Source organism: Sceloporus occidentalis, unplaced genomic scaffold, assembly GCF_023333645.1.
Source record: "Sceloporus occidentalis isolate IW3139 unplaced genomic scaffold, rSceOcc1.0.p SCAF_11, whole genome shotgun sequence".
NCBI classification, from domain to species: Eukaryota; Metazoa; Chordata; class Lepidosauria; order Squamata; family Phrynosomatidae; genus Sceloporus; species Sceloporus occidentalis.
In genome coordinates this window covers 19,454,285-19,477,891 of record NW_028316991.1, presented here as the reverse complement: position 1 = coordinate 19,477,891, position 23,607 = coordinate 19,454,285, and the positions used below count along the sequence as shown (strand labels likewise).

At 44.9% G+C, this 23,607-nt stretch overlaps 1 protein-coding gene across 12 annotated transcripts in view; it reads left to right on the top strand.

Annotated features, from left to right (window-relative positions):
• The window catches only part of LOC149305675 (protein MTSS 1-like), a 71,774-nt gene that overhangs the window by 14,309 nt on the left and 33,858 nt on the right, over positions 1 to 23,607 (top strand). For all 12 annotated transcript variants that reach the window (XM_089477247.1, XM_089477239.1, XM_089477244.1 and 9 more), the window contains exons 2-3: positions 743 to 804; positions 3,523 to 3,596. In XM_089477247.1, the coding sequence (XP_089333373.1) occupies positions 743 to 804; positions 3,523 to 3,596 (136 nt within the window). The remainder of the gene's footprint in view (positions 1 to 742; positions 805 to 3,522; positions 3,597 to 23,607) is intronic.

Sequence of the window (23,607 nt, the reverse complement as noted above, 5' to 3'; positions counted from 1 at the left end):
AATAACTTTAATTCTAAAATGCTATAAAACCAGATTAACACACAAGACGAGGGTTGGTAACCCTTAATTCCAAAGTTCTGAGGAGTAGGGTTGTGTTTAGTCTTTAGGGTAGTAGCCCCTGGCGGTACACACACCTCGCTCGCGATCAAAAGGTATTCAGTGACCCTAAAAAACAAGAAAGCTGTAGATTTTCCGCTGCTGAAAGAGGGTTTGTGTCTGAAGCATAACGTCTATTTCCTTACACAACGAGCCTGGTTAACAAAGTGCCTTTCATGAGGATGCGCTGAGGAAATGCCCCATTCACATGCGCGACACAGATCTGTTCTCTGATGCGGGGAAGATTACTTCACGGCATCATGAATGAGGTCCATTATCCAGAGTTCAGATAGCAACCTGCTGACAGCACCCTATACAAGTAGCGTAAAACGACCGCAATTCTTCTTAAAGGGGAACCGTCACTTTACAGATTATGCTCCATGCTCATTCCTACACCATACCTTCTATGTGCCCCTGTTCAGGACGGACAGTCCTTCTTTGGGACTCGAATATCTCAATCCCTCTTTTCCTCCCCTGATGTCCCTCTTTTCTAGGAACCCAGAGTATTTCACTGGTCCATAATGCTCAGTTTAATTATGGGTTTGATCTCATTAATTTATTCATTTACACTATGAATGGTCATATGACGTCACAAAGTAGCCGACTTGTTGGTAACACTGCCCTTTTTTTTTTTCTTTTTCTCTAGGGAAGTTACCCTGTTTGGGAAGATTTTATAAACAAAGCAGGAAAACTGCAGTCGCAGCTTCGGTAAGTTTTGTACTTCGCCTGTCATAACGCCGGAGACGTTATTTACACGATAATGGCCACTTTCAATGTCTTTGCGTATGAATCTACAAAGGTTTCCTATCCCTGGCTTCAGGGTTTCTACTCAATATGGCATCTTCCGGAGTGATGAAACGATCAGTGATAGAGGGTGGTAGATAAGGGAGCAGCCTTCCAGCAGAAGAGGTAGAGGCCAATACAGTGAGGGGTATTAAACATGCATGGGATGGGCATACGGCTCCTGAATCTAAGAGGAGACCAACGACTGATTAAGGTTTTAGGCTTTACAGCAGGTAAAAACGGGCGACTAGACGGGCCGAGTTGGTCTGATCTGCCTCCAAGCTCTGTGTTTCTAAATTAGTTACCCCTCTGCTGCCCTGGATGTGGCAGAACTGTTATTGCTGATCTTTTGAGGAATATGGGAGGTTAGTCCTGTTAATGCCTTACTTTAAAGAGCTACAGGATAAAGGAAACTCATTGTAACCTGTGAGGGCTCCACCCTGGACCATGCATGGTCAACAGGAGATGCTTGGTGAATGGTCTCTGTTTACACATAAATAAATGAATACCGTATTTGCTCGATTATAAGACGACCCCCCCAAAATCTGAATATTAATTTAGGAAAAAAAAAGAAAAAGCCTGAATATAAGACGACCCTATAGGAAAAAAGTTTTACCAGTAAATGTTAATTCATGTAAACTATTACATTTTTTAATAAAAGCTATGATTGAGAAAAATATTTTTTTGTTTTTATTTCCTTGTATTTTCCAACCTGCCCCCCAGTTACGCACATCTGCCCCCAGGCTTGCCACTCCAATAAATGCACTGTGGCCCATGATATGCCTTTTAACCCTCTATATGCCACTGTGGCCCATGATATGCCTTTTAACCCCCTATGTTCCACTCTGCCTCCAGAAATGCCTTATACCTCCCTATATGCCAGGGGGTTAAAAGGCATATTATGGGGCAGAGTGGCATATAGGGAGGTATAAGGCATTTCAGGAGGCAGAGTGGCGTTCAGGGGGTTAAAAGGCATTTCATAGAGCACTCTGCTTCCAGAAATGCCCTATGCCCCCATTTAACACCCCCCCACCCCCACCCCACACACACTTACCGGTGCTTCCTGCTGTATACCGGAGCAGCGGGTTGACGTCCACGCGATCCGCGTAGACAACTTACGCTGCATCCGGAAGGAGGCGGGGCTAGCAGCGTGGGTTGTCTGCGTCCATCGCGCAGACCTTCCCCGACTGTCAGAGATCAAAGTTCCCCGCACCGGTGCGTCAACCCGCGCCCTGGTATACAGCAGGAAATTGGAAGCACCGGTAAGTGTGTGTGGGGTGGGGAGTGTTAAATGGGGGGGGGGACAGAAGGATCCAGGTCCCCTGCAGCGGTGCGGGGGATCTGGATCTTAGTCTCATAGTCAGACCTTTTGCTCTGAAAAAAACCTCGTCTTATAATCGAGCAAATACGGTAATCAAATGATATTGGCCATTTAACCGGTTGTAAAATTAACCCCCAATTTCAGGTCTCATTTAAAGGGGGTCATTCCAGCTGGAATGGTAGACCCAATGACTAAAGCCATTCATGGCCAGTTATTCCTTGTAGATGGCCGGCATCGTGGTCCAGCAGAATTTCTTTCATTGAAAGTGTTAATGGGATTTCTTCTTGAATCCGGCACAGATACCAGGATAGGGGGAAGTGTTTAGTTTGACGTATTTCGGTGCGCAAACCCTCCATACACGATGGCTCTTGATCCCTCCTCCACCCCCCCCCTCCAGTTTCTGTGTGCGGCAGGGCAGGGGTTCACTAGAGAAGATAGGCAAATCTGTTGCCATAGTAACATAAGAACCTGGTAGCGCAGGCAGATTTAGGTTATGGGAGAGCAAAGAATAAAAGATTACTATTGGCTGGCGATTTCCTCTCCTTATTCTGCATAAAATGTAAATTTCATCTCGGATATTATAAAGCTGCGTGAGATCTGGTGTGAATTACCAGCCGACTATACAAATATTACCGCACTTTGCCGTTAAACGTTTTATTAACGGTATGTGGAGCGAAACGAAACAATGTATCACTGGCAGCGAGAAGGTAGATTGGGAGTCGGGGATAACCCATGTGATTTGTGGACTGAATTATCATTTTCTATTTGTCATTCCAAAAAGATTTGTTCCCCGGTGAACTGAGCCGCTGCAGCCGTTGTCAAAGCCTTTTGCTGGCTGAGGATTATGGGAGTTTGAATTCAGTATCTGCACAATCTATCTTTGGGCATAAACTAAAACCTTAAATTTTTTTAAAAAAAACCGTAAAAAACGCAATGGTAATATAATCCACACGTCATATGTACAAAATTTTACAGGGAATTGGGGCATTGCTGCTCCTTAAAGGGACGGTCTACTGCTTCAAGCAGCCAATGGGAGCTCTTTCTGTGATTGCGCAGGGGGGTCTGAACAGACCCCCATCCACATTGTTCCCCAAGCCAGGGTTGGCAAGTATATCACATGTGTGGCAACTAGCTGGGAGGTGGGGAGAGGGGTAAATACATATGGTGGGTTCTGCAGAATCCCCAAAGAGGGGAACAATGGAAATTTGACGGGACCGAGCAGTCAGTATATCAGTCAGTGCTTCTATCCCATACAGATGCAAGTAGCTGGTCTACTATGACTATTTTATTCTTATTTGTATTTTTTTTTATTTTTTTTTTAGAACTACTGTGGTGGCAGCTGCAGCGTTTTTGGACGCCTTTCAGAAGGTAGCTGACATGGCGACAAACACCAGAGGTAAGCGGGTGGTTTGGCACCGTTATACTTTTTTGATTGTCGATCTGTGGCATATCCATAGATTTGCGTTACCCGATGTATAGAGCCAAATAATGTGGGGCGTACAGAGACCTGCTGTGGTACTGCTGTCAACCTCTGGAACCCTAAACATGTCCATCACTTAACGGTGCTCTGCTCCAAAGCTATGTTGGGAAACAACTTATGAGTTCAAGGAAACAAAACAAAGTGTTGTAGAAAAGGAGATATCTCTTTGTATATATGAAGTACTTTCTTTACTTGTAAGTATGGACTGAAGAGTCACGTTGGGCACCAAGGCTCTCGCATAACTAAAAGAGAAGTGATCAGAGAGTACACTATCTAATTAACGAGCGGACATTCAAACGTCTCTCTGGTCTGTTGGCTGGCTTTATGGACCCCGACCCTGTCCAGGTTAGGCTTGGACCGTCATAGGGAACCCAATAAAAGGGCAGAAACCCTCGAGGAGCCCATTTGAAAGTGTCCTTGTGGAACCTTCCCTGGTGCTGATCTTTTGCAGAAACATTAAGACAGGACCAACACTTGGGCAAGTCAAACAGAGTTGGGCACCAGGTTACATGTAAGAGGTGTTTAATAATACACAAACAATGCAACGTTTGTCCTCGGTCCCTGCCTTAAAATGTATTTTTCTAACGCACAAGAGGTTTTGTTTGAAAATTCACAGTCTACTTGAAATCTGTGTATTTTTATAAGGTTTGTGTATTGCGTTACCTGCTGCCAAGTTTTATGTTAAGCCGTTCTCTAATCCCATGTCTCATTTTCTGCATTCGGTGTTAAAACTTCTGTTGCTATAAATGGCCTATGGAACCTTTTTCTTAGTATTAACCGTTTAAAACACGCACACATATACGTCTCCTATACGTATAAAAAGCCTTTCAACCATGGGAATCGTCGGTCATGCTAGATGGGGCTTAAAGCCAAAGCTCAGTGATTGTGCGCTTGCTGAACTATAAATGGACCCTGTACCAGGCTATATATATATATATATATATATATATATATATATATATATATATATATATGTGTATATATATATATATATATATGTGTGTATATATATAATCATTATTATATATCATTAATATATTATAAAATATATTATTATATTCTCTCTCTCTCTCTCTCTCTCTCTCTATCTATCTATCTAATATATATATAGAGAGAGAGAGAGCAGTCCAAAGAGTTAAATTAGTCTAGCGGTTCCGTCAAAGTAATTCTTCCCGTCCATAAGCGCTCGAAGCCGTATACCCCGCAGCAGGACTGGTTCTGTGTTTTGCTGTAAGCAGGGGCCACATGCTGTTTTTATTGCCCACAATCCAGTTTATGAAAGAACTTAACCTTAGTCAGCAGAAGTCCTGTCCCATTCAGTGTCCGTATATTAGCAGCGGGTATCGAGTGAAGCCTGTTACTGATGTTCGGGGCTTGAAAGCCTGTTTGTAGTTCTCTGCGGATGAACAAAATTCTCAAAAAAAAAGGTTATTCTGTTATCCGCACTCGCAGGGCAGCTTCTGTGTTGTACAGCTACCTAGTTTTATACAGAAAGGGGGGGGATAAATAAATACAAGATAACTGAGAGAGGTGGTATGTGGGCAATCGGGGATCATCGCCAAAAATGTATATAACAGTATTTTGTGGAATCCTGAAGGATTATTCACAAGTGTTGCACGTGATACAATCACCTCCAGCTGTGTCAAGGAATGTCAGATAACTTCAAAAGAGGGCAGCTTTGGCAGCAGGGCTGCAGCTTCTGTCTTGGAAGAATGCATATTAAATACTCGCAGAGGGTTAGGGTTACTTAAATATGCATTTTTCTATAGTGTAGGCTGTCGGGGACATTAAAATGTCCCTATAACATACTAGAGACTGCAAATAAAGTTTAATCCAAATGGAGCAACACCTTAAAATATTACAATGGATAGAGGTATAAACTTTTATGTTAAGCCCTGACATGGAAAATTCTACATCTACATTTCTGAATATTCTATAAAAAAGTATTTTAGAACCACATCTTTTCTGGTTTCTAAGTCATGTTGCCGCCTTGATGCTACACAAAGTAGTCCCGGCTCAATACATTTAATAATATATCCAATTATACGTTGTGGCTTGTGTGCTCTTTGGATAAAGATCCCAGCGGGACTATGGTTACCATTCTCCGTTCCAATGGAGACATGTTTATATAGTGTCACTCACCTGTTGCTGGAAATATGCTGTAAGTCTGGAGAACGCATGTCGGTGCAGCTGTCGGCCGGCTACCTGTGACACTGAGCTCTACGCTAGCCAGAAGTGAGTTACAGGAGGTGATGCTTAGAAACAAAATGGCCGCTTACATGCAAGAGGTGATGCAGAGGATTGAATTCATTATCATATAACCGAACAATCAACACAGAACCTCCCTGAATAGCTTGCGATAAATTACCCTGCTGACCTGGTGTGTCTCAAAATGTCTATGGATCTCTTGAAAGGGTTGGCGATGCAGAAAATAAAAGTGATTGGTGAACGAATATTAATTTATCCTGTCCACGTGCAGTGGTCCTTATGGCTACCTAGTGGATAAAAAATATTATTTATTCGGCTAACAGAGAAGAAGATGTAAAGTTTTATAAGCTTCTGAAACAAAGTCTCTGAGGTCTTCTCCTATGTTGGCCTCATAAAAGTTATCTACCAGCTAACGATTCCATTTTCTCTTGGGCCAATCTGGCCACATCCATTTTTCTTGTTCAGCCCATGCATGGTTAAAATTCCCTTCCTCTATCTTTGAGGAGAGGGTAGCTGTGGCCCCCAAAACATCTGAATTGTCCGCCATTCAGTTGAAGCTTTGGGTTGGCACAGTTGTACACGATGTAGCTGATTATGGACTATGTTGGGCTTCACAATGTCCTTGTTAATAAGTATAATTGGCTTCTTGGTATTGTAGACGTCACGGCCATGTTAAATCCACTAGATTATTATTATTATTATTATTTTATTCGAGGGTATGCGTGTAACCATTGTTCCACCTCAGCTTTGAAGGTCGGCATTAAAGCTTGTTTCTCAATTCATATGAAGCCAAAATTAGTGTTGCTTTGATGATTCCTACCAAGGTCCCCCCCCCCCAGCACTGCGGATGAAATAATCGCCATGGTAACAGTTCACCGTCCATTGGTGATGCTGCGAGGATATAGGATGAGATAGGGGCTGATATTCACGTCCTCCTTGAAATTGAGGATTTATGACATAAACGATGCCTTGCAATGCTAAGCACGGTGCCTGCAAGGCTTTTTGTGTAGGGTGAGGGTCTTTGCCATGGAAACGCGTCACATGATCCAGAATATAGGACACACACGACCAGAAAATCCTTCCTCGGCTTCCGCAAAGCTATTGACGAGGAACATTGGTAGTTTGTATAACATTATACAAGCATTGTATCCATGTGGGGCATTCAGCGTTATCTGATCAACTTCCTGTCCTGATATTATCCCCGTCTCCTGCCCACCTTGCAAAGGCTGCAGCAACCAATCAGCAACAACCAGGAAGTTAAGAATAAGGGAGAGATAATGAAGAGGATTAATCGGGCAAATCCAGACAACAGGAATTTAAGACGGATATTCCTATGGAATTTTACTAACGTATTTAGCAAATACCATTGTATAAGAATGCAATAAGATTTTTATAAAGAGTTTTACTTTTATTATCGGGTGGCCCTCGGGTAGGTTTCTGATAAATATATTGTTTAATTTGTAGATAATCTGTTAATAATAATAATTTTTTTTAAAGCGTAGGCTTTTGGAAATATATCTACTGTAATGTTTTTGTTGTATGTGTTACATTGTAATACCAAATATAACACTTGTTTAGCTTCTAAAACATGTCGTTCCAGATTGTTGTTTGTTTGTATTTTGTGATCTGTTTGGCTTGTGCGCCATGTCCAGGAAGGACTTAATTACCCACACAGCCCCGTCACGCGTTAATCTTTCATCTTAACCTTTTGAGTGGCTCCCAGCTGGGAATTTTTGGGAACAAGCTGCGAGCAAACTTTCCATTAAGTCTTTGTGTGCGAGCCTAGACACCATAGGTCGATGGTTATCTCGTGGCAACAGCTCTGGAGTAACCACAACACAGCCCGTCACCCACCACTGAGCTGGATCACCTTTCAACGGGATGTTAAATTATCCAACTAGCAATAGATATGATGGCTTCTTTGAGCGCCTTCATTAAATAGCTACGTCCTCTGAACACACTGAGCATTCCATCTTTATTAACGACGTAAATTGCGCCAGAGCGGGACGGAATTTCAGGCATCCAAAAAGCATTTCAGAATATTGAAGGAATTTCCCTTTTTGTATACTTTCCGCTGATGCGAATGTGCAGGAAGTGTTCTTGAGAGCGTGTGCAACTAAAAACTATTTCCCCCGTTGTATCAGATGTAGAATAGATTCAGTTCTGTCGTGATACACATAGAGGTTTAAAGTTCTTTTATAAGATTATCAGCATAGCAAACCAATTAAGGACTTGATAGCCCAACATACACTTCCTGTGGCATTTTTACGGTTAATGTCCTTTTCTTTGTGACGGTTATGCAGAACCCTTTAAATCAAGTGATGTAATTTTTTAAAAACTTATTGAAGTGTCTGGTATCTTCTCTGGGCCTCTGAATTTCGTGGGGTGAGGCCCTATCCAAAGCATGCGCCATAACCCGACAGTGAGGTAAACATGTAGAAAGTAAACAGGACAATTCATTGGAGATGACTGCCATCATACAGTAGATGAATGATTCAGTAGATTAATGTTTTATTACCTCAGCCAGGGTTTGTCTTATTCATATAAAATTAAAAACTACCTTTTGCTTTTACCTTTTACCTCACAGCGCACACCATGCGGACACCCTCTTCCACCGCTCCTCCCATCAAGGGACACCCTCTTCCCCCGTTCCTCCAATTGAGGGCACCCTCTCCCCTGTTCTCCCCATCGAGGGACACCCTATTCCCCCGTTCCTCCAATCGAAGTACACCCTCTTCTCTGTTCCTCCAATCGAGGGACATCCTCTCCCCTGTTCCTCCAATCGAGGGACATCCTCCCCCCCGTTCCTCCAATCGAGGGACATCCTCCCCCCCCGTTCCTCCAATCGAGGGACATCCTCCCCCCCGTTCCTCCAATCGAGGGACATCCTCCCCCCCGTTCCTCCAATCGAGGGGCACCCTCTCCCCTGTTTCTCCAATCGGGGGAGAGGGTGTGTATGGAGGATCCACATTCTTGTAGGAGTACCTGGATAACAGAGCTGATACCAGGTAGAACCAAATGAAGAAAGAAGAATAAGAAGAGGCAAGAGAAGAAGCTGAGCTGCGGAAAAGGAGACGGGAACCAAATTTTGACCGTTCAAAATTTTGAGTCGCTTAGAAATTCCCTTGTTTTTTGAAAGAAACACAAATGTCCATTAAAATAACATGAAATGCATCAGAAATACAGCGCAGATGTTGTTAATGTAAATGATTATTTTTAATGGAATATCTTCATAAGCGCACAGAGGCTCTTTATCACTCCATCATCACTTCCATCACTCCTGTGTTCCAGTGGCCCCTTATCACTCCCATCACTCTTGTGTTCCAATGGCCCTTTATCACTCCCATCACTCCTGTGTTCCAATGGCACGTTGTGTTCGCTGATCCAAGTAAAAGTTTAAAAGGCTAATTGATGGTTAGAAAACCCTTATGTTAAAGCCCAAAATGTCATTGTTTCCCATGAAAAGAACTGAGTGACCCCAAACTTTGGAACAGTAGAGTATATACACACGCAAAGCATTTAACTGGGGAGGAAACACTGCTTCATTTGCCTGCTGCCGAGGTGATACCATCATATCTGTTTACTACTAATAAACCGTGCCTTAAAATAGCTTTTCTATTTGCATGCATATTTATTTCAACAAATGGTTATTGACAATGGGCGGAATTCCTACACAGATTGCAAATGAACAAACGGAGCAAGTTTGGGTGCCATACAAACCTCTAGCAATTTCTGGACCGCATTACCTAACGTATCGGTCCGTCTTAGTCTGCCGATCAATAACTATAGAAATAATAGTTAACAATAATAACTTTTCCCTTTTTTAAGTTTACTTTTTCTTTTCACATTGTCTTCAGTAGGATTACGGAACGTAGAGCCCGGCACACAATTAAAAATGATCTAAAAAAAAAATTAAAATGTATGGACGGTAAGAGGCGCTGCGGGAATTGTTTGCCCTATAGAAATACAAGATAATAATAATTAAAATAGTCCATTATTAACTTGCAAGTCGAACAACCTTCACGTTATTTGCTTTAGTCTTACCGGGCTGCACGTTGTCCTGGTCTCGCTTTTAAAAATATTTACTTATCAGTTTTGTTAAGTACACCTTTATTTGAACAGTTGAGCAGATGGCTGGGATTCACCAGATTAAAAACCTAAAAGCAACTTTTTTTCCAAGAGGAATATTATATTTAAATTAAGAAACAGGATGGAACATGTTGAATTAACAATGTTACAATAATTGGAGGTCAATAAGGTCGTGGAATCGATGATGTGTTATATATTCATATAATATATAGGGTTGGCATGCAGATAGCGGAATTAAAAAAAAATAAAAAAAAAATGTTTTGATTACCGGTATTTAGGTAAATAACATTTTATTGATTAAAGGACACAGACAACACAATAACAGAAGGGAACATCACATGAAAAATGCAGCGTCAGTGATATGGCCAGGAGTCAGGCACATAATAAGGCACAAATTGGCAGTAAGAGATACGTTCCAAGTACAACCTCCTCCAGGAGGAGCACAAAAGATGACAAGCAACGCGAGGCAATGTGGAGTAAGAGGCAATGAAGGCCAAAAATCAAAGCCCGTGAGCCAAATTGTCGCGAGGCCATGTGATGGAGAGGGAAACACCTAAACACACACGAAAAGGAGGGAGACAGAGGAGAGAAGAAAGGGGAAACAGGAAAATGGCGAGGAGGAAAAAAAAAAAAAAAAAACATTATTATGACGGGAAGGGAAAAAAGAGAAAGAGAAGAAAAAGCAAAGAGCCAGTAATGCAGAAACAGATATCAGGAAGCCAAGCGCCATCACTGAAGAAACGACACAAGCACAGGAGAGGAGAGAAAGGAGAGCCAGCATGCCCACGTCATCGTGTACGCCTCCATCCTGTCAGAAGCCAGGTGAATCAGCTCCTCCAAAGTCCGGATCTCTTCCACCCGCGAAACCCACAAGCGCAGGGGTGGGGCCATAGGGCGCTTCCAATACAGCGGTATGAGGCTACGGGCCGCATTAATAAGATGACGGAGAACGGAGCGTTTCATACTACTCAACGACCTCTCAGAATGGAGGAGGAGCCCAAAGCCTGGGGAAGGCCGAATCTCCTCACCCGTAACCTCCTCCAAACACCGGAAAACCCCAGACCAGAAGGGCTGAAGTGCGCTACAACTCCACCACATGTGCAGGTAAGTGCCACTATCCTCCCCGCATCTCCAACAGGCGGGATCACTCCCCGGTACAACCCGACTAACCGCCACTGGAGTCCTATACCACCGAGATAAGAGCTTGTAAGCCGTCTCCTGATAGCGAGTAGCAACAGAGCATTTGTGGGCCAAGACGCAAACCTTCAACCACTGGGGTTCCGAGAGCGGTTCCCCCAGGTCAGCCTCCCAGCGTCCCATGAACACCGGAGGGACCAGAGAGTCTTTCACCAACAGCATGCGATAGAGGACGGAGATCCCCCCTCTGGGGACACAAGATTGCCGGACAAGTTGCTCAAAAGGGGTAAGAGGTCTGGAAAGATGATGCTTGCCCGGAACCGAACGAACATAGCGAGAGATCTGCGCATAGCGGAAGCGCTGCATCAGAGTGCCCTCAGCGGCAGGAGCAGCCCGCTCGAAAGGCAGGGCAGCAGCACCATCCCACACGGCGGACAGAGTAGTGTCCGGAGACAGCATAAGAGAGTCGAGGTATCCCCTCTCCAGCCCCGGAGGGAAATCGGGGTTCCCAGCAACAGGGGTCAGCGGGGACGGGAAGGAAGAAAGCGCCCCACCGACGTGACGTCGACGCCAAGTCCCCAGAGTAGCCCGCACAAAAGGATTCGGGCAAGAGGAAAGACGGAGGGCCCCAGGTCGGAGCCCCACGCTACCAGGCAGGGAGAAAGGCGTATCAGCCTGCTCCATAGCTATCCAGAGTTTAGAAGACGGCTGAAACTTCCACTCCAACAGTCGTAATAAGTGGGTAGCACAGTAATACTTGAAAAAGTCAGGCAGGGAAAGTCCCCCGCTGTCTTTCAAGCGCGTAAGCACCGCATAGCGTAGCCGAGGGCGAGACCCCCGCCAAACATAGCTCGTAACGAGCGTGCGTAACTCAGAAAAAAAGGAACTCGGAATGGTCACCGGCAGCGTCTGAAAAAGATACAATATCCTTGGCAGGACATTCATTTTGATGACATTAACACGCCCATGCCAGGACACGTGAGAGAGATCCCAGCGCCGGAGGTCGCGACGTAGGCGCAGTAGGAGACTGGGGAAATTGACCCTGTAGATAGAGGAGAGGTCCGTAGGAATCCAGACCCCCAAATATTTAAGACAACCACGACACCACCGATACGGATAGGAAGCACCAACAGCACGGGAGTCAGCTGCGGACAAAGAAATATCCATTACCTCAGATTTGTCTGTGTTGATTTTAAAGTTGGAGAGGGAGCCAAACAGCCTGAGCGCGCCATGCAAGTGCGGGAGGGAGACTACCGGTTGCGAGATCGCAAAAAGCAAATCATCAGCGTACGCCGACACCTTCAGTTCGCGGCCAGAACAAGTCAGGCCGTGGATGCCAGGGTCATCCCGAACCGCCTGTAGGAAAGGCTCCAGAGCGATGGCAAAAAGGAGGGGCGACAGAGGACATCCCTGCCTGGTGCCGTTGCGGATCGGAAAGGAATCTGTGAGGGCCCCATTCAGGCGAATTCGTGCAGAAGGGGCAGAGTACAACGACATGACCCAATGAAGCCAAAACCGTCCGAAACCCATGGTCCGGAGGGTCTGGAACAGAAAGTCCCAAGCCACCCTGTCGAACGCCTTTTCGGCGTCCGTTGACAAGAGAAGTATTTTTTGTCCCGTCGCTTGGGCAAGGTGAATCGAATTCAATGCCCTATAGGTCCCGTCACGCCCCTCCCTGCCAACGATAAAACCCGACTGATCAGGATGAATCAAGGAGCCCAACACACCCTGCAGTCTAGAAGCCAGGACCTTAGCGAAGATTTTTAAATCTGCGTTCAGGAGAGATATAGGCCGATAGCTTTGACACAGTAAAGGGTCTTTCCCCTCCTTAGGCAACACAGCAATCGTCGCCATCAACGAATGGGGGTGCAAGAGGTCTCCCTGCCGCACAGCATTAAGAAGAGTCACAAAGGGGACCTTCAACTGCTCCCAGAAAATGCGATAATACCGCAAGGGGAGGCCGTCCGGCCCCGGAGCCTTTCCCGCCGACATCGACTTCACCGCCGCCCACGCCTCCTCCTCACCAATCTCCCCCTCCAGGGCCGCCGACTGTTCCGCAGTCAGTTTACGACAGATATGTTTGCCTAAGTATTCACGTATGAGAGAGTCCCGCCCAGAACCCGAGGAGCCAACAGGGAGATTATATAAAGAGCGATAATAATGGCAAAAGGCGTCCGCTATGTCAGTGGGAGAGCAGGAAACCAGGCCCCCAGGAGTTTTGATCTTACTAACATATAGAGATTGCTGTTTGGAGCGCAGCGCCTTAGCTAGGAGACGGCCACTCTTGTTGCCATGTTCATAAAAAAGGGAACGCGTGCGGAGGAACGATCTCTGAATATCGTGGTTGAGAAGAGTATTCAAGCGTTGCCGCAAGGTGAGTAGCTCGAGATATGTGCAATCGTCGCAGGTGCGTTTGTGGAGAGCGTCCACGTCCGCGATTCGCTGAGAAAGATCGGATATCTCCCGGGAGCGGAGTTGCTTAAAGTAAGATGCCTTACTGATAAAGAGCCCCCGGACCGTGCACTTGTGAGCCTCCCAAACTGCGGGGCAGCTCACCTCCGAATCGGCATGATCTAGGAAAAAATGGGACAGCAGCTCCGAAGCAGCCTGAACCACATCGTCATTAGTCAGGAGAGAGTCATTAAGGCGCCATGAAGTAGTGGAAGGCTTATAAAGGGGAGCCCGAAGTCGCAGGGTCACTGGGGAATGATCTGATATCTCAGCAACACCGATAGAACACCCTTCAGCCTGACCCAAGTGATAGTATTCCATCAGGAACAGATCAATCCGAGAATATGACCGGTGCGGAGCAGAATAACAAGTGAAATCACGCTCACCCGGATGAAACGCTCGCCAACAATCAACAAGCCTGTATCGGCGCAAAATAGAGTTAAACTGCTTGACATGGGATGGTGGAGTAAGGGGCGAGCGCGCTGTCGAATCCAATCTGTGGTCGGGCGTTACATTAAAGTCCCCTCCCGCAATTAATACGCCCTCCTTGAAGCCCATAAGAGCGCGAAGGATACGAGACAGGGCGGAGCACTGTCCCCTGTTGGGGAGATATATCGATGCGAAGGTGAACACCTGATCATGAACAGTGCCCTTGACAAACGTGAACCTGCCTCCAGGGTCCTCCTGTTGTGCAGTCATAAGAAAGGGAACACGACGGGAGAGCAGGATAGCCGTGCCGCGGGACTTAGAATCCACAAAATTACTCGTGTATATCTGCGGGAAGGCCGGGTGACGAAACACTGGGGCATGTCCACCGCGAAAATGAGTTTCCTGGAGGAACACCACCGAAGGGTTAGCTTTGCATAGGGTCCGGAAAACCCTTGACCGCTTCTCCGGTGAGTTAAGGCCCCTAACATTGAGGCTAAGAGCAACCAAGTCCACTGCCCGAAAGGCGGAGGCGAGACGGGGCATGATGAGAAGCTAGCAAAGAGAACGTGAGCGTGGAAAAACGCGAAAGGAAGAGAGAGAGAGAGGAAGAGAAGAGGAGAAAGAGAGGAAAAGGAAAGAAAAAAAAAAAAAAAAAAATCACAAGCAAATAAAGAAAAAGACAAAAATAAAACAACAAGGAGGTGGGAGAAAGGGAGGTAAAGAGGGAAGGGGGGAGTAAGACACGAAAAAGAAAAGGGGTGGGCAACAGGTAACAAAAGAGAAAGGCCAGGGAGGAACACACAACACAGGGAGGAGAAACACACAAGACACTAACGGTAACCCGCGCAAGAAGCGCGTAGCAGCAGTTGTCGGAAAGGACGGCGGCAACAAAGCCAGGCGTCCAGCAAGACGGAGTCCGACCTGCTAGGGGGGTAGTAGAAGCCCCGCCCAAAGCGGCAGCAAGGTGGAGAGAACCAAAACGAGTCGGAAGAAACCAAAAACTAGGGGTAACAAGAACTCCACATTACCCCGCAGCCGCAACTCACATAGTCAGAATCAATGAGCTGAACCAACCGGAAACAGAACACAACACAAACCACAGTATAAGCAATGTTAGTGAAGAACACCACAAGCACCTCCCGCCACTCGACCCGCCACTCGATCATAAAGAAAAGAGAGGAGAAAGAGGAAAAAAAAAAAAAAACGGCAGCCTACAGAACGAAAACTGCCTGGCAATGTGTCCAGACACTCAGAGTGTGCAGGAGGAGTAAGGTACATCAGTGAAGATCAATAAGTTCAGCAGCATGCTACAGCCACTTGTATAAGCACATAAGTTTTACACACAGTGATAACCTAATGTACAGAATAATTAGTTCGATTGTAAAATAGTCTCCCAGGCCAACCAGCATGCCCTCCCCGGGCTAAGAAACGTAGCAAGGTAACCCCCTGTAGGCAGCCGAAACAACAAAAAAAATAAAAATAAAAAAAAAAAAAAGAGCGCCGCAGCGAAAATAATAATTATTAGAAATGAAAGCTGCCCCGTAGCGTTTGCAATCGTGCAGAGTGTACAGAAAAATTAAGGCACATCCGTGAAAAGCAATAAGTGCAACAGCTAGCTATACCCACTTGCATGAGCACATAAGGTTGTACACAACGGCAATCCGATAGACAGAGTATACAGATCCCTTATAAAGCAATCGCCCAGGGCAACCAGGATGCCCCCCCTGGGCTCATAAACGCATAAACGTACCCCCTTTAGGCATCGTAAACAAAGAAAAATTAGAAAATAAATAAATAAATAAAATTAAATTAAAAAAAAATAAATAAATAAAAAAGGGGGGGGGGGTTAATGCAATGCCGCAGCGTGAATAATAAATGGTAGCCTACTAGACGAAAGCTGCCGTGGAAAGCCGCCAATCACGTAGAAGGTACAGGAAGAGTAAGGCACAAGCATGAAAATCAATAAGTGCAACATCGCGGTAATAATAATAATAATAATAATAATAATAATATAAGAATAATAAGAATATAATAATAATAAAAAAATAAAAAAAATAATAAAAAAAATTAACACGTTAGCCAACTAAAGGAAAACCGCCCTGCAACGAGTCCGATCACGCCGAGTGTTCAGGAAAAGTTAGGCACATTCGCGAAAAACAGCAAGTGCAGCAGCGTGCCAAACCCACTTGCAGAAGCTCATAAATGTCCACATAGCGGTAATCCGATGTACAGAGCAATGAGTTCTTGGAGAAAAGGAACTCTTCAGGCCAACCAGCATGCCCTCACAGGGCTAAGAAACGTAATGAGGTTTCGTTTTGTATTGTAGTATAGTGTCGTCCCACCTGTAGGCAGCCGAGAGAAAAAAAAACAAAAAACAAAAAAAAACAACAGAAGAACTCTCCTCACGGGTCGTAGTATGACGGTACAGCGTCCAAGCAACGGCCAGGAGGCGTAGTCCTCTACTCCTCACGTATTTGCGCGGTGGCCCTCCCGTCATCCGTGGATCTTCCACGTCGTAGGAGGGAACGCCGCGGCAGCGGAGCGTCGCGAGGAGCCGGGGCAGGAACCGCCCGGGGCAGGAACCGCCCGGGGCAGGAACTGCGAATCATCCTCCATAAGGGACCAGTCCGGCACCGGCGGCACAGGCAACCCGAGGGCCGAAGCCACCCCTGCAACATCGCTGTGCTTACGCACAGAAAAAGTGGAGCCAGCATGCGTGATTGTCAATTGAAAGGGAAAACCCCAACGGTATCTGATGTTTCGCTCCTGGAGCAAGGAGGTAAGCGGTCTCAACGCCCGCCGGCTACGCAGCGTAATGGGGGAGAGATCCTGGTAGAGCGCCAGAGAGTGGCCTTCAAACGTAATAGTGCGCATATTGCGCGCCGCAGACATAACTTCCTCCTTCAAAAGAAAATCTTGAAAGCAGCATATTATGTCCCTAGGCGGGTCCGCAGGCCTCCCGCGAGGTCTCAGCGCGCGGTGTGCTCGATCCAGGCGCACCGGAGCGTCAGGGGCGCGGCCCAGCAAATTATTAAAGAGCCGTTGCAGCAAGGCCCGCAGATCTTCAGGGCCCTCTGATTCCTGCAGCCCCCTCACCCTCACATTGTTCCTCCTACCTCTGTTCTCGAGGTCTTCCACGGAGCGGCGGAGCTCAGCCGCAAAGCCCGTCAGACGGTGCGTGGAGCGTTGCAGGTCCTGCAGCTGCCGAGCAGCCTGGGCATGCGTATCCTCCAGACGGGAAGTGCGCTGCTCCACTCCCGAGATATCCGCACGGAGAGCCGCCACCTCCTCGTGCAGGGCGCGTTTGACCTCCACGATGAGGTTACTGAAGTCCGCCTTCGTGGGAAGAGAGCGGAACAACTCCTGCAGGTCCGCAGATGAGTGTGCGGCAGCAGCCGGTGGAGGTGAGTGCGGGGCCTCGTCCGAAGTCGTCGTGCTCGCTGGAGAGGGCGCCATGCTGGGCGATGGAGGCTGCGTGTCCAGGACCGCAGGGGTCTGGAAATAAGCCCGCAGCGAGGACCCAGCCGGCCTGGACTGAGTGTCCGGGGTGTCATGACGCTGGGATGAGCGTTTCTGCTTGCCCATCGTGGTCTGTAGGGTCGGATGGAAGCAGATTGTAGTGAGTCGGCCGCGGAGCTAAAGACTCAAGCAGCCATCTTCGAGCCAGGCAAGCCACGCCCCCCCGATTACCGGTATTTAAAACATCGATAAATATAATAATTACGTTAAAGGAATTTAAATTGGAAATTGTAATGAACTTGTACCTGCTGTATTAATTCTACGCTCTGATAATAGTGTATGAATGAATCTAAGAATCATGCATGGGAAATTAAAATGTAACTGAGATTAATTTATTGTATTTATATGGAATCATTTTTTATACGGGATTGTCTTTTTATAAAAATATTAAATTAAAATTTTTTTTTTTTTTTAAATGTATAAATTACAATAAAACTGCTTTTTTTTTTCTTCAAGCCCAATAGAAACGTAAATCCGTCACACAAATAATGCACAGAAGAAAATAAATATCTTTAGCACTAGGAGAATTTCAGGATTATCTAGAGGAGACTATAAGAATGTTCGTATTGCAGTCCGTCATTGTAATTTTTTTGGTTGTTTTTGTAGAGTTTTTCTGCATACAGTACTGTTCTTGTATTCGGCGAGGAGTGGGGGGGCAGCGGTGAGATCATCGTATGTGTTGCAGTTTCTTTAGGTTGTTTTGATTGTGTTCTAAAGAAAGCAAATACGCTAAGAATAGACTGCAAACTGGGGGTGTTCAGGACGGCTGTCTGGTAGAAGGGCCTGTCTTGTGTATTGACGATTGTCGAGACCGCAGCTGTCACATTGTACACAGTGATAAGGGCTTTGTTTAGTAACTGTATAGCGACAGTGTTGCTGAAAGCTGTGTGTCTACTTGCAAGCATGTTTTTTTTGAATGCTGCGTTGTTGCCCGCTCTTTACAGACTCAGTCCGTGGACGCCTGTGCTCCACCAACGAATTCCTAAATATCTAGGGAAATAGAACCTTTTGGGATGGAGATCACCCGCCTGGTTCTCTACCTGCCATCCCTCGCAGCTGCAGCGCCAGGGGAGTATCCATGTGTTTAAAAGAACATTAACTTTAGAACTGAACGGGTTCTTAAAGATAAACTATAATAAAAAGTATTATTTCAAATTTCTCTATCGCTGCTCTATCCCCTTCCAAAATTTACTTTCTCCCCATCCCCTTTCAATCATTGTAAACCTGACATATTAGAACCTTCCCTGCAAATTCTTCTTAAGCCACCTACTTTTCCAGGTTCCTATACGTGCACGTTCTTAATTTACAGATATTTTATGGGGAATCCCAGTCCGTTTTGATTATTATTGTGTTCTAACTCGACTTGAAGGTCTTCGGCTTTAAGTACAAGCCTTTTCTGTTGGAGCGACAAGTTTGCTATGTGCAGATTTCCGCGCTTCCTATATAATCCACGGTCTATTTGCAACATGCAATTTCTCTATCCCACAAAAAATAACCTCCATCGCTGTTTAACAAAGCAATATTAGGAGGCAGGGGTCTACACATTTGGTTTGGTTCTAGGATAGCCAGCCAAAGAAAATTAGGAGCCACTGACACACACAGTAACATACTAACACGTATTGGTTCCCTTCCATGAGTCTATACATCCCACATACTGCAGGGCAGCATTTTATCTGGTCCCTTGCGGCCTTCCCACGCTGTTTGGGTCTGAGGCCGTAACATCCCCCCGGGAAAGGACGTCACACCCCACGCTCGGCATGTGGGGACTAAGTGCTACTACTGCTGTTACTCATACAAAGCCCAATGAAGGTTAGGTTATGGATTCTTTTTAAAGCATCTGTAATGCATTTTTTTTTGGGAAGAAAACATGGATCCCCGATCCTGTTCAATCCGCAGAGAGCAGAGAGGACATGTTTAGCAATGTCTCTGGAAGACGGGTCCTTCTCGTGTTTAAGCTCTTCTTTTGTAAGTCGTCTTTCTGTGCTCTGCTCTTCTGATTACCGGTGGAGTATACATGAAACATTTATAGAGAGGTTTTAAGTTTCATGAAAATGAATCCAGAGGAATCAGGTCCCGTTCTCACTATGCTCCTGGCACAATGGGTAAACAGGATCGAACTTGAAAGGATGCTTAGAAGATGCCGACAAATGTGGCTCTTGTTCATATTTCTTAAAGTTCTAAATGTTACTGTGGCAATTGGTCAGTAATGGATCCAGAGGGAGTCTAGTGATGGGTTTTGTTGAACCATAACCCCCTGTAATCCCCAATCCGCCTTTGATGAGCGTTGTAGGCTATTGCCTTTGACATGAGGTGACCCCAATCTGGTCTGTTGTTGACTAAGTTTATCAGTTATTTCTTTACAGTTACGTACCTGGGCTGTTGATCCACACCACTACATTTAGATGTCCGTATAAGCCTATTCTAACCATACTACTTACCAAGAAGGTTTAATATTATGAAATATTCTATATATCGGAAGTGGTCTTCCAGCACAGGTGTCGGCAGTATTCTGCCTACAGAGGCGTTATTCATTCTTGCTATGCGTAAGTTCAGGATACAATTTATTGATCAATTTAAGACGTGTCACCCCAAGGCAAACTGGCGCACAGGCACTTCTTATCAGTTGACTGAGCCCATACAATCTCAGTGTAGCTAAAGATTGTATCATCTAATGTTCAGTGCATTCAGTTGACACTTGCTAATAATGGATGTTTGTCCTAATGGCCAAAGTCCACAATTGTGTTTTTCTATTCATGTTTTTGTTTTTTGTCTCAACACTCCTCATCATTACATCTGAAGGTCTCCAAATGTGGTCTCCAAATCTTACGTGACGCCATCTTGTTCTATGGAAATGCTAGTAAAAAACCCCAATCATCATCCTTTTTCATTGTTACGTAACTAAAAACCATGACGCACATACAGGTGAACACATAGGTTTAAATCTATTTATCTATCTCAACCCTATTACATTTTTTTATAGAGTCAAAGCAGATTATGTAGAGTTATTACAATGAGGGAGAGTGAAACTTAAAAATTACATTAACATTACACAATAACACCAACACGCGTTAAGACGGTTTGGTACAGAAGGAGGAGAGAGAAGGAAGGATGATGCGATTTTAGCGAGGTGATGTTAGTGGTGTGGAGGAAGAACAGATGGTTTGCTTCAGAATGCAGGTTGTGGGTGTTAGGGGAGTAGATTGTAGGCTTCTCTGAACAGATGGGAATTTAGAGACTGTTTAAGGTTACAATAAGTAGTGGAAACAAGCAAGATATACAGGGGGTTATGTGTTGTTAAGGGCTCTGTAGGTAAGGAGGTTACATTGAATTCTTGAGGGCATAGGGAGCCAAGTGGGGGGGCTGGTACAGTGGGGCAATGAAGAGCAATTGGATAAGAAGATTAGTCTGGCAGAGGTGTTCAGAAATGATTGGTGCAGTGAAGGGTGGGAGATGGGAAGCCAGTTAGCAGGGGGTTGCAATAATCCAGACGGGCTATCAAAAGGGAATGAATTAGCTAGTAGTATCTTGTGTGAAGAAAAGATACATTTGGGAGATATCTTTAGGTGAACGAGGCAGGATATGGTGAGTGACGCGATGGGTGAAAGAGCTATTATAGCCAAGTGTAATGCCATAGCAGAGAACTTTGTTGGGTAAACTAAAAAATTCTCAACAGTGATTGATATATCAGGAATTGTGGATCGGGGAGATGAGGGACTAACCAAAAGCTCAGTCTTGGAGATGCTGAGCTTCAGATAGTGGGGTGGTATCTAGGGTGCAATTTCAGAAAGAGGAGAGAGACCAGGAGAAGAGCAGTAATTTAGTTTCTCGGTGGCGTAGAGGTGGTGCCGGAACCCAGAAGAAGACATCAGTTTACAGAGTATGTGTGACTAGATAAGAGTAGAGGTCCTGAGGCACACCAGTGGGGAGAGTTAGGGGAGAGGAACAAATGTCAGTGAAGGAGACAGTAAAGGTACGGTCAGTGGGGTGGGATTTTAGCCAGGAGAGAGCCATGTGCCAGATTCCATAAGAATGGAGAATTTGTAGGAGAAGGGAGAGATCAGTTGTGTTGAGAGGTCCAAGAGGATAAGCAAAGTGACATTTTGCTTTAGCAAATCATTAGTCTCTGTCGATCTTGATACAGATATGATATATATTTTGGGGATTTGTTAATATGTTTTTATTTGGATATTGGCATGTCTTAAAGAGATATTTGCGTTAAATATATAAATGCCATGATAACATGGTGTATTTGTGTGAAATTCCCTAACTGTTACTCTATTGTATGAAATCGTGGACCCGGAACAGACATTTCAATCTCCCATTCATTGCACCTTCATAACGACCCGAAAGTAGAAAAAAACCTTCAAATCTCAGGGAGGCTCCCATGACCCTTTTAGAGTCAAAAGTCAATGGAAACAGCAACATCCTTTTTGTTTGAGTGAAATAGTAGAATTCCATTACTTTTGTCACATTCTAGCCAGGTTCGTTGCACGTATTAGAGAATGCAGGCATTTCTGGTTGGTTTCATTTACAATGTTGGCTTGGTACACGTCTATCTATAAGGCTGTAGAATAGCTGAATTTTTTTATCGCTTCAAACCTAACCGGGAATTTCCATGTCAAAGAATAGATTTCTCCTTGAACATAAACTCCAGCACTGCTAGTTTTGTCTCATTTTGCTCCAATAAACTCCCTTTACCTGCAGACATGGAGGCGGCCATTGCTTTCAGTCATGTGATATATTTTTGATGACTTTCCCGGCTCAAACACCACACTGAGCTGATGCTTTATGGCAATGCTAATGAAGTCCGTTCCTCCATAGGCTTTCATTAGTCAGAGGATCTGACTGGGTGATTGAGGCTGAGTCTTTCTATTATTTCTCACATGTAGTATGATAAGGAGTCAGGGTGTTTGTCTAGTAGATTGAGCACAATGAGTTTCTACTGGACGCACACGTATGTTTTTAATTTTTTTGTGTGTGTTTTTTAATACCTATAGCATGGGAAGCAGCCATCTTAACACCCTGTTCTCAGTATCTGCGTGATTTTTCCTCCCCGTTAAGTTATCTCTTCCCCCTAGCTAAGTTACTGTCCCTCTTTGGTGGCGGCTGCTTTATAAAGCAGTCTTTGTAAGGGAACAAGGAAGCGTGAGTATTAGAACTACCGAACTTTACTTAATATTCTAGTTATGCCACATTTAGCCACATATAAAAAATTACTTATAAAAGAAATAAGCAAAATATAAGAAATAAGAAAAAAGATTAATAAGCAAAAACGTACAATCTATAGGCCCCTTTACATTAATGAATGTAGTCGTGTTAACGAAAGATCCCCTTTAATAAGGATTTTTTCTCTACTGGTCGGCACAATGCTTTGTTCTTAATGTATACAAAGCGTCATCCATCTTTGTTGTGGCTGAATCCTGTTCCGAAAGCAAAAAAACAACGAAAAAAACCCCTACAAAACATTTTTCCCCATTCTTCGCGTCCGCTGAGATTTTGACAAAAGGAAGGCTTTTTACGTAATCTCTCCGCTTGTCGTCAGAGTCCCGGCCGGGTCTGAACTGTTACTGTCTCCGCACAATGGCCCGACGAGTATTCTTTTTGTGCTCCCCAGGATGCTTTGGGTTTCCTGCGGTTATTTTCGGGGAGGAATAGCGAGGATGCAGGTTTATCTGCATTTCCATGGATAGACATGGCAGAATTGTCTCCCCCTGCGCCTTTTCTTTTCACGGCTAATCTGTTCTTTTTTAGCCCCCCCCCCCATTATATACTTGTAAAAGCTTTTATGATCGAACGACCTTTTCGAAAAGCTCTTTTGGTTTCGTCCTACGTGCATAAAGTTAGGTGGGAAAAGCTCCGAGCTTAAACATTAATGCCCTTTGTTGCATGTTTAAGCTCTTAACCCTTAGCTTGCCTTACTATTCGCAACACAATGCTTTGCAGATACCCCCCCCCCATTACTCTTTCAGCTAATACTTTTTCCATTAATGCAACTTAAGGACATATCAACAATATATATTATGATGGTTTAAGTCCACGTTGGGTGTTTTACATCGTTTGTTGCATCGAACATCTTGGTATGACAAGTGAACGT